This window comes from Marmota flaviventris, chromosome 2 (assembly GCF_047511675.1).
Source record: "Marmota flaviventris isolate mMarFla1 chromosome 2, mMarFla1.hap1, whole genome shotgun sequence".
NCBI classification, from domain to species: Eukaryota; Metazoa; Chordata; class Mammalia; order Rodentia; family Sciuridae; genus Marmota; species Marmota flaviventris.
Genome location: NC_092499.1, coordinates 160,514,840 through 160,526,948, shown reverse-complemented (window position 1 = coordinate 160,526,948; position 12,109 = coordinate 160,514,840). Strand labels below are relative to the sequence as shown.

Here is a 12,109-nt window from a genome sequence, read left to right as displayed (position 1 = left end):
TAGATGCTGAGGCTGACTTTGAACTTGCAATCCTCCTGCCTCAGCCTCCCTAGCTACTGGGATTATAGACATGTGCCACTGCACCAAGTGAGAAGTCTCTCTTAACAATATGAAGAACAATAGTAGAAGAAAAATTTGTCATGGTTCTTTTCGGGCCTCCCTGGCTTTCTGAATGTTAGTCAAATTCCCCAAACTTTGTCTCTATATTCCTAGTTCTTTAAGATTCTGGATCTTAGGGCTGGGATTGTGGCTCAGAGGAAAAGCGCTTGCCTTGCGTGCGTGAGGCACTGGGTTCAATCCTCAGCACCATATAAAAAATAAAATAAAAATATTATGTCCACCTATAACTAAAAAATAAATATTTTAAAAAAGATTCTGGATCTTGGAATCTTTATGTATCATCTCACTCTATCTTTCCCTTGAAAACAACTCTTAAAACAACTAAGTGGGCAAGGTAATCCAAATATTCATGCACAGAGAAAATAACTATTTCCAGACACATTCAAATAATTATGGCCCATGTGAGACTGTTTTGTTAAAAATAGTTATTGTGCTTGACTTATACCATTCATTCTTCAAAATGATACTTTTTATCTCAAAAGCATTATTATTTGTGCCACACTGCTGTGCAGTGGAGTTGAGTGTTCTCACGGGTCCAGGTAATCATTCTTTCCAGAAGATTGAAAAGGGCAATTTTCCATTGTAGAGGTGGTTGCCTTTTTATTTAGTGGAGATTGCAAGCAGACTACCAGATCTGTGGTCCCTAACCTGGACTTTATGGTTCACCAAAAAAATACGGTGATTGGGCATCTGGAAGAACCCAGGAGATCAGGTGGTGTTACACCTCAGCATTGGAGACTGGAAATGAAGGTAACTACTTGACCTCAGGACTAAGATAATTGGCTTTCTTGGCTAGGGATTCTGACTGGACTAATCATCAAAGTCAAACGTGGTCTTCATCCCAGGTTTATGGACTAAAACTCTTCAGGAGGTTTTCAGGAAGTGTAGGGGGGAATTTACATATATAGTTACATTTTCTCCAGGTAAATCTGATGTGCAATCAGATTTGGGAACTAGTTTTTTTTTTTTTTTTTTGCCTCTTTTGTATTTAATGGTAAATATGAGCAGCATTGGAATCATAGGTATACCAGAAACAGTTGTGTTTAGATAGAAATGTAACTCCTGGTATATTCTACTTGGGGCTCAAATAGGAGAAAGACAATAAGAGTTTCTGGCTTGACCTTAGATGCCAAAAAAGTCTAAAATAGATTTTATAAACATTGAAAAATCAAAGCACTATAATAATAGTAGGCAATTAGTATACGTGTATCTTTCTTGTGTTATAGTAGTGACAATGTATTAATATGGCTTTTATTAGGATCTTAAACTACTTCCATCTTGCCAAGTTCAATGAGCAATTCTCTGTGCTTGGGTAGGCTGAAGTCTCAGCAATGTATGACATAGATGACCCCTGCTATCTCCTTGAAACTCTTCCTTCACTTGGCTTCCATGGCACCACATTCTTCTGGCTTTCTTTCCACTTCTCAAACTCCTCCTTCCCTGCATAGCATCTAAGTTGAGGATTTTGTCTTGTGCTACCTTCTCTTCATCTTCTATACACCCTTAGCAAGAGATCTCATTCAGATTCAGCTCTAAATACCATCTATATATGAAATTTCCAAATGTATATCTTCATTCCTGACCTCTTGGCTGAGTTTGAACTTACATATACAATAATCTGTTCAACACTCTCACTTGAATATCCAATGAGCCCTTGAACACTTGCTCTTCTCTCATCTTGCCCATCTCAGTTAATGCTACCATCATCTCTAGATGCTCAGGCCAAAATCTTGTAAGTCATTCTTGGTTCCTCCCTTTCTCTCATCCCATTTATCTAATCCCTCAGTCAAACCTGTTTAGATGCCTATGAACTCCTGTCCTCATTATGTCTACAACCTTTGTCCAAGATACCATCATCTCTTGCCTGGAGCAAACACCTTGGAAATGATGTTCCCCTCATTGTCTTCTATAGTCTAATCTCTGGCACAAGAGGAACTTTAAAATATAAATGGAATTATGTCTTATGCTCCATATATATTCCCCTTACAATCAGAATAAAAACCCAATTCTTTACAATGGGACTAGTATTTGTGATTTTCAACCATGTTTGCACATAGAATCACTTGACAATGCATTTTTAAAAACAAACCATGCCAAACAACCAACCAACCCAAATTTTCAAGATTAGGTCCCAGGATTGGTCTGAAACACCTTAAGTGAATCTGATGTGCAGCCATATCTGAGAAACACAGGTCTAGGCACTCTGTTCCCAGCTCACCTCCCCTGTCATCTCCTACCTTGCTCATCAAGCTTCATCCACACCAGCTTCCTTGAGATCCCTCACTTTGCTGTCCTCATTTTGACTGTTGTTGAATAATTTCCCCCAAGATCTTTACGTTGCCGGCTTCTGAAAGTTCATCTCCAAAGTCCAATTCAAATGTCACCTCTTCAAGGAAGCCCCTCTCCCAATTTAAACAACACTTGTTCTTCCTTCACAGACATTCTCAATCTCAAGGCCTCTCTAACTTGAGGGTTAAATAAAATGAAGATCACTGTGGTCAGACCCAGAGTCTCTGATTCAGCAGGGCCTGAGAATAAGCATTTCAAATAAGCTCTCATGTGATACTGATGCTGCTGGTCTGGTGACCCCACTTAAGTTGAGAACCATTGATTTACCTCATTATCCTGTTTGTCTTGTTTGTGACTCTTACTACTGTTCAACATTTTTTTGTGTGTGATTAATTACTTGATTATTATCTGTTTGCCCACAACCCCAATACAATGACAGCCCTATGAATGAATATATAGAGACTTTTCTTGTGCAACACAGTATGCCAACACTGGCACATGGTCAAAAGCTGCCTTAAAATAGTTCATGGGAAGCATTAAAAATATGGGAAGTATCTTCACACCCTATGGATTTTCCTTAAAAGTTACCTGGGACTGTTGAGTGGGTGGTCTAGAACTTGATCCTTCATGGTAAGCTGGGATTTCTAATGGGCTTTCTGAGAAGCGAAGATCTTTCAGAGTTTTAGGGTCAGTTCTTTCATCTAACTCAAGGTCTGCAATTATATTAAAAACATTGTTCCGTGAGCATCTGTAATTTTGTTAAATCATGCAAATGTCTGTGTAGTTAGAAAGCTTTTAAATAAGGGACCACTGTCATCACATTCTCTCCCTAGAAGTAACAATTATATAAAGAGACACCCTCCCCAACTCAGTGAATAAGAACTGAGAAAGGAAAAATAAGCCCAGACTGAGAAAATTATCTTCCTTGTTATATTCTATAACATCCCACATCATCTTAGGAAAACAGACAGATCAATCCAATTGCAAGGCTAGGTGGTTACATTAGTTCTCCCAAGGACATATATTGCAGCTGAGAAATGTCATAACAGCTTCCTCTTGAAGTAATCTACTGCTCACTTGTTGAGGAAAAATTTTCCTCAAAAATCATAGATTATCAGAAATTCTTCTCTTTCAAATTGTATCAGTAAGAACAAATATCAAAATATCGACTCTTGCCAGGAGAATTTAAGTCACAGAGAGAAGAAGTCTCAGTTTCTAATCCTTGTGCTGAGCTGCATAGTAGGGTCTCTGAACATAATGTTCCATGTGTATCTATAGTTTACAAAGTGACAGAACTTCAGTGCACACGTGATGCTTCAGTTCCCACATAGTTAGCTCTGCTTTGAGCCTATTAAAACTCTGCTTTCAATTATTTTGTAAAACTATTTATATATTAATTTTTGAGGCACTGGCAATACAATCCAGGGCCTTGAATATGCTAGGCAAGTGCTCTACCTCTGAGCCATATCCCCAGACCTCTTCTTTCATTTCAATTTCAACCAAACTTCTCTCTTTCCCCAAACCCTTCAACTTTTATCTTTTCCCTTGCTTGATGAGACACACCATGATTCCATGGTGTGTGGTCCCCTCAATGCAATGAATCAATAAATATAACACTGTTGGACTGCTTGGTTATCCTTCATGGCTTTAGGCTAGTTAGCTAGGAAAGCACTAGAATTCAAATTACAGCCTACTTTCCTATTCTAGTGTTTCTTATTCCAACACTTCTGCAAGTAAGAGAATATGCAGTGAACATGCAGTGAACCAGTTTGGTGGGTTTAGAATAAATAGTGAACCTTATCTTCATGCTATCACATCATACCTGGAAACTTTCTAAGGTTAACATTCCAACTAGGTTTATTTTCAGTGTTCTTATATTTCTTCTTTAATTTTGGTCCAACAAATCCATTTTTTAATTCCTAGGAATGAAGAGATTACATATCACTTGATACCCACTGAGAATGTGAAAATTAAAAGCTACATGATAGAGACAGTGTCATGGCATACATTTCTTCCTTGAAATGGTTTACAGTAGTTTTTACAAAGTGATCTCTGTTTCACCTTACTGTGGGGAAACACAGAGCTTTGAATCTAGGCTTTTGGCTAGTAGCATGTCTAGGTCTCAAGTCAAGTGGCCAAACCAGGAAGCAGGGAGCAGCACATCAAGATAGGATGTTACATTCATGGGAGAGTAATAACAAGAGGACCAGCAGATCCACGGGGCAGAGCTAGGGTGGGATCAGACCAAGATAGGACTTATGTGCACAGCCTGTCCACAGGGCCTTAAATACTTATTTCTGACTTTCTCTCCATAGATTTTTTTTTTCTTTATACCCGATACAAACTGAGCAGCTGCTGATACATGTGAGCTTAGTCTCTGCTGGCTGTCTTTGCCCTGAACACACTAAGAGCCCCACCCCATGCCTGCACCCACCCTTTGGTGCTACAGCCTCTTCGTTGGCTTCAGGTTCACTTAAGGGATACCACCAAAAACTTTCTGTGTTAACTCCGACTGAGACTTCTTGATTAGTTGCCTTACCGTGAACTAGTCTGTCCTCTGGCCCTGTTACTTGGATCTATTATTATCTATGCCAACAATGCAGGGACTGAAATTTCAAATGTCTTCACATAGCTTGAATTTTCTCCAAAGAGATGAGTCTTTGGGAATGAAAATTTCAACAAAACAGAAGTCTATGCCCACTGGGAGCTTCTCCTGGCCTGATGAACCTATTTACCACATATATACTCATCACCCTCTCCTGCCTTCTCTTGAGCAAGGCTTTGAGTATGGCAGCCACACTCTATGCCACCTTGGAGCTTACAGCACATGGCAAAGACTGACAAAGAACCAAATAATCACATGATCAAAATGTTTTTAAAAGGAGAAAACTTGGTGCAGTGATAAAACACCATGTATAAGTTTAATTTAACTGGAGTTTACACAGGGGGAAAATTACAGTCAAGGCAAGAAAGCCAGGCCAAGAATGAACACTGATTACTTGCATGGCAGGCTAAAATTTTCTGCTTTCTTCAGTAGGTAAGGAAGAGCCACTGAAGACAGTGGAGCATGGGCAGTGTTGCTGGGTAGGAATTCTAATCTCTAAAGTAGAGGAGAAATTGACCAAAGATTGAGGAATCAGTGAAGACACTTCGCAATGGCTGATACTGACTTTACTTAAATTAGGACCTGACTATAAGCAGAGGTGATATAATGAAAGGGAAGGTGTGCCCACCGAGAAGGACAGACGAAGAATATAGTAATAATCTGAATGTATAATATCATTACTTGCCTTTGAAGAAACTTTGAGAATATTTTCAACATTGTCTTCAGAAGAAACTGTATTTGGTGGTTCATAATCTACCTGAAATACCTTAGTTACAATTCCACTCTGTCTGCAGTCTCTGAAAATAAAAAAAGAAAGAGTGTGTTATGCAAAGATTCAAAGAAAAGGTAGCTAGCAATTAAAATGACTCCGTTTAAAGTTCCTTAGTCTTGGTATGAAATGTATTTCATTTTAAATTGAAGAAATCAAAACTTAATTTTCAAGTCTTTCCTTATCTCATTCTGTTTGGGAGTCTTTAACTGTGTAACAAATCACCTGCTGTGGTCAGAATCTTCAATATCCCCAAAAAGCTCACATGTTGAAGGCTTGGTCCCAGTTGATGGTACTTGTGGAGGACAGTAGTACCTTCAGGTGTTGGGGACTACTGGAAGGAAATTAGGTCATTTGAGGCATGCTCTTGAAGGTGATATGGGACCCTGGCCCCTCCTCTCTGTTTCCTGGCCACGGGGAGGTAAGCAGCTTTGTTTCATCTCTCACTTCCTGCTGGGATGTTCTGCTTCCCACAGGCCCAAAGCAGTGGGGCCAAGTGACCATGGCCTGAAACCTTAAAACTATAAGTCAAAATAAATCTTTCTTTAAGCTGATTTTTCTCAAATTTTTGTCATAATGATGGAAAGCTAACACAGTACCCCACAAATGTAGTGTCTTAAAACACAAATCTGTGGATTAACTGGTCTCTGCTGGGCAGATCTCATTTGCTCTCTTTCATGTGATTGACATCAGGTGTCAGGAGAAGTAGAGTCAACTGAAGGCTCATTTGGGCTGCATTTCCAAAATGTGTTCTTCCCTCAAATAACTTCTTTCTCTTTTCCCCTTCTCCCTCTCCCTCTCTCTTCTATCCCTGTTCTTCCTCCATATGGATAGCTTGAACTTCCTCACAGTATGGGAGTCTCAGTTGGTCAGACTGCCTTCATCGTGTTTATATTTCCAGAAACCAGTTCTTGGTGTATTTATGTGATGTGTACTGAAAACTTATAACAGGAGCAGTTTCCTATGTTACTCTCTCTATATAACTATGTCTCCCTGGTGACTCACAGCCTGTCATTTTGTTTGATCTGCCCAGACATTTAATACTTTCACATTTCAACTATCTTCTTCCTTCAATGTCTGTCCTTTGTCTGCTTCACTTCTGTTGATTTTCATATTGGTCTGTGATATATTTTATGTCAGTTTCACTAGCATTTCTTCTACAATTTCTCAGACTCCTTACACATACATTTTTTCTATTTCTTAAAAAATGTTAACCTTTAAGTAAATAAGCATCCCCAAAGGCTTGAAACTTATACAGAAGTTATAAGCTACATTTTGGAAGATGGAGAAGAAATTCTCAAAAATATACAATTCAGGGCTGGGGTTGTGGCTCAGCAGTGGAACGTTTGCCTAGCACATATGGGGCCCTGGGTTTGATCCTCAGCACCACATAAAATATAAAGGTATTGTGTCCAACTGCAGCTAAAGAATAAATATTTTTAAAATATATATATAATTCATCTAAACAACCACTATCTACCTGAGAGGCTATAGTAAAGAAATAATATGCCTGGCTTTCTATAATCAAAGGATACTTGCAAGTTCACTGGCTAGAGTGAATCACAGGTAGCTAAACACTGGGAAAGCACTTAAAAATATCAAAACCAAATTTATAGATGCATAAATGTGTGAATGCACATATAAATGATCATTTATATTAACTACATGCTTAACTCATTCACCTCAGGATCCAAGTCATCTGCAAAGTCACCTTTGGCTCTAGGTATGGAATTTAAAATCTAATTGTCCTCCTTATTAGCACACTTCCCTGATATCACAAACATCTTCAATCAGGGATCATTCAGATTCTGAACAATCACAGAACTCCCTTAATGTGCACTTCCAGTCCTGTAGAGTGGAAGCCTGATATCTTGCACTTATTCTACTGGTGTAAGGCCCAGGTTGTCTCCCCTACCACAGCTGGCCCTTTCCTTGGGGACCTAGATAATGCATTCACTCATGGACTCTATCCCAGCTAAAAACGGTCCAAAGTCCAGCTTAACTTGCCTGCTAAGTAGAAGGACTTCATCCTGATTATGATCCTGAAAAAGGACTAGGTCTGGGGTTGGAATTGTAAATCCTACTCAGAGCCCAAATCCCATTTGAAAAATATATAAAGTTTTGTTAAGGGCTAGATTCTGGAGACCTTAACTATGTATCTTTGGAAGTATCAACATGAAGTACATCCAAACAGAAAATTATTTTTGTGTAGCTCTAGTCTCACAATAAAATACCAAGTTACTTGAATGGCTGCAAGGGAGTTATGAGCTGCATCTATGGATATTCCACAACTTGATCTAGGTCATATTTTCTCAACCCACTGAAAACTACTGAAATTTGGGGTTAGATAATTCTTCTTCAAGGGTTTTGTCCTGTGCCTTGTACAATGATTAGCAGCATCCCTGGCCTCTGCCACTATAAACACATTATCACCCTATATATGATAACCAAAATGTTTCCAGACATTATCAAATGTCCTGTGGGGGGAAAATTATGCCCAATTGAAAACCTATCGTGTAGGAACTTAAAAGGGTTGAGTAAAAACCATTTGTTTACCCAGGCATAAACATTTCAAATACGAGGTATGTCTTTTGAGTTGGTTCACACAATAGCAAATAGCAATCTTTTAGCTCTTTGCTAAGAATCAAAAAAACAAACAACAGCAACTGCTACTGCAAGTGTGAACCCAAGTGTTGTATTAAGTGTGTTAATTCTAATCCTCACAACTTCATTTAACAAACGAGAAAAATGAGTCAGAAGTCCACACAATTTAATCAAGGGCACACAGAGTAAGTGATAGAACTAGGATTAAAATCCAAATCTGAGGGTCACTAAGCTTTGTCCTCTTTACACATCGTTAAACAACATCTCTCAAAGTAGTTTTCTTCTTGCCTTTGTGGCTGCCTATGTAGATAACATCTGGATCTACTCCTTCACATAAGCAGAACATACTGTACTGTCTCTTGGAATGTGCCTCTACACAATGAGCTTGAATTATGACCTCCAGGTAGAGAAGTAACATTTTAGGGCATATTATGTGTGCCAAGGGGCTACAAATGGGGGTCTATGAGATGAGCTGCAGTACACTGAAAATCTGTTTTCTCAACCATTGTTGCAAAACTGGGGAGTCCCTCATAGTTCTACTGAAGAAAACAATTATCCTCAGAGGACCTGAGTCCAATTCCGTATCTTCAGTTCAAGGTAGTTTTTAATCTCTACTGGGCTTAATTGATTGTGACCCCTATATGAGGTCAGTGAGGGAGAAGGCAGAACCCTGCAAGTTCATTGCCAACACACTACTAAATGATATCATACCAAGATGGGACATTGCTGACCACAAAGAAGACTTTTAAAGAAGCAAGACAAATGTCAGAGAGTATACAGACTCTGGACTGGATCATCAATGTAGGTCATCAACATCTGGCAACACACTTCCCCTTCCTGAGATGTTCCCAAGTTCCGGGTCCCTCCTGTCCAAATATGTTCTTTTCTCTAACCATTCTTGGATGCAAAATTCACACACACACACACATATATCCACCTGCAATGATGCCCTATTCCTTTCTTTTCATCCTAGAATTTCATACTTCAATAAAAATATATTTACAAAACATTGTGTTGATCAAATATCTATAAACAAAAACATATTTTCCATTGCTTTATGTCCATTGTGGTCAATATTGGCTGCATATTGGAATCACCTGTATATTTGAATAATCAGTATTTTAAAATATTGATGCCTGGGTCCTACCCCCAAGAGACTGTTATTTAACTGGTCTGGGTGTGACTTGGGCATCAGGATTCTGCAAAGCTCCTTGGGTAATTCTAATTTGCACCTGTGGTAGACTGGTAAAATAATGGGTCCTCCTAAAGCTCAGGAAATTATGCCAAGAGTTAACAAATAGAATGGCACCAAATTAAAAAGCTTTCTGCACAGCAAACAATTATATAATGTGAAGAGAGAAACTACAGAATAGAAGAAAATCTTTGCTAGCTACTTTTCTGACAGAAGATTAATATCTAGAATATATAAATAACTCAAAAAACTTTACATCCAAACATCAAGTAACCCAGTTAATAAATGGGCAAATGAATTAAACAGACACATCTCAAAAGAAGAAATACAAATGGCAAAAATGTATTTAAAATGTTCAACATCATTAGCAATTAGGAAAATGCAAATCAAAATAACACTGACATTTCATCTCACACAAGTCAGAATGGCAGTCATCAGAATACAAATAATAATAAATGCTGGAGAGGATGTAGAGGAAAAAGAACACTTTTACATTGTTGGTAAGACTGTAAATTAGTACAACCACTATGGAAATCAGTATGGATATTCCTCAAAAGATTAGGCATGAAACCATCATATGACCCAGCCATACCTCTCCTTGGTATTTATCCTAAAAAATTAAAGTCATCAAACTACATGCTCATGTTTACAGCAGCACAATTCACAATAGCTAAACTATGGAACCAGCCTAGGTGTCCGTCCATCAACAGATGAATGAATAAAGAAAATGAGGTATATACACACAATGGAGTTTTATTCACATAAAGGAAAACAAAATTATGTTATTTGCAGGAAATGGATGGAAATAGAGATCATTATTTTAAGCAAAATAAATCAAATTCAGAAGATCAAGGGTCACATGTTTTCTTTCCTATGTGGAAGCTAGAGAGGGAAAAGGGAAAAAAAAGTGTGGAGGACTCATGAAAATCAAAGGGACATTAGTAGAGGAAAGGGATCAGAAGATGGGAGGTGGGAAGGAAGAGGGGAAGTACTGGGGCATGATACTGGTCAAATTATATTGTTATATATATGTATGTATGAATATGTATCAACAAATCCCATCATTATGTACAACTATCATGCACCAATAAAAAAAGTGGAAAAAAATAGTGCGTTCTGAGGCACCACCATACCTCTCTGCATCCGTACCCTTGTAAAATCTCCTACCACATTGACTTTGGGTGTGGCCATGTGATTTACTTTGGCCAAGTAAATATGACACAAGCAGAATCTAGAAAAACATCTGCAGGACTTGTCCTTTCTCTTACTGCATTTTAGAACTGGGGAACCTTGTGAAAACATAAAGATACCCTGCAGGAGACATGGCCCCAGCCTATAGCCAGCACCAAACATGACATGTAAGTCATGAGACCATCCAATTCAAGATGAACAACAACAACAAAAAAAGACAGCTATGTAACTGATCTCAGGCAAGATAATTAGAAGAACCACCTCCTGAATACACATCAAAATACTGTAGAGTGGCACATGCTTATAATCCTGGCAGCTTGAGAGGCTAAGACAGGGGGATCACAAGTTCAAGGCTAGCTTCAGCAATTTAGCGAGACCCTGAGCAACTTAGTGAGACTGTCTCAAAATAAAAAGCAAAAGGGTTGGGGATGGGGCTCAGTGGTAAGGTGCCCCTGGGTTAAATCGCCAGTAGCAAAACAAAACAAACAAACTGAAAAAAATCCAAAATACTGACCCACAGAATAATTAACAAATGCAATTGTTTTTTTGAGACATTAAATTTTAGAATGGTTTGTTATGCAATAATGACTAGCCGATTCAGCAGACAAAGTTGAGAAGAACTAGTTATGTAATTTCCGATATCCTTTATTTATTATTTATCCCTTTATTTATTATCACAAAAGTTAAGTTTTGGAAGCTGTTAAAGTTATCAAGAATAAAAAGCAAACATACATAATTTTGTCATCAAAGGCAGTGACTGCTAAGGTTTGGCATGTTTTCTTCCAGTCTTTTCTCTATGCATTTTAAAGTGCAGTTAAAGTCATAAGTGTAAACTTGTGCCTTATTTTTTTTCACTCTTTATATAATAAACATTTTCCTCTGTCATTTGAAATTTCATGACAATTTTTCCTCTTAATATGTTAATGACCTTCAAGTGTTGCACTCTCATTTAAAGTCCTTTGACTCCTTACTAAGAAATTACCTTAAGTACCTAGAAACTGACTTAAATAAAGCAGCATAATTTCCATAAAAAACTATTTTATCTAGGAACAATGTTGCACACCTGTAATCCCAGGGACTTGGGAGGCTAAGACAGGAGGACCACAAGCATGAGGCCAGCCTGGAAACTGAGCACATCTGAAATACTTCAGTGTTACTAAAGCACTCAGTGGGCACAGAGAAAGTTGGATGAGAATGTCAAAATACTTTCTACTGTCATGTATAACTAAAAGAAACAAAAAATAAAAACTTTTAAAAAGTTGGTGAGAGGCATAAAGATTTTATTTTTAAACTCTTGTGAAAGCTTTACTACCTCCTTCAAACTACTTCTTTATCTGAA

General features: G+C 38.1%; 1 protein-coding gene across 3 annotated transcripts in view; it reads right to left on the bottom strand.

Annotated features, from left to right (window-relative positions):
• Positions 1-12,109, bottom strand: part of Dzank1 (double zinc ribbon and ankyrin repeat domains 1) — a 79,089-nt gene that overhangs the window by 59,856 nt on the left and 7,124 nt on the right. For all 3 annotated transcript variants that reach the window (XM_071607365.1, XM_027920896.2, XM_071607366.1), the window contains 3 exons: positions 5,700-5,811; positions 4,232-4,328; positions 2,998-3,122 (listed from right to left, as the gene is read on the bottom strand). In XM_071607365.1, the coding sequence (XP_071463466.1) occupies positions 2,998-3,122; positions 4,232-4,328; positions 5,700-5,811 (334 nt within the window). The remainder of the gene's footprint in view (positions 1-2,997; positions 3,123-4,231; positions 4,329-5,699; positions 5,812-12,109) is intronic.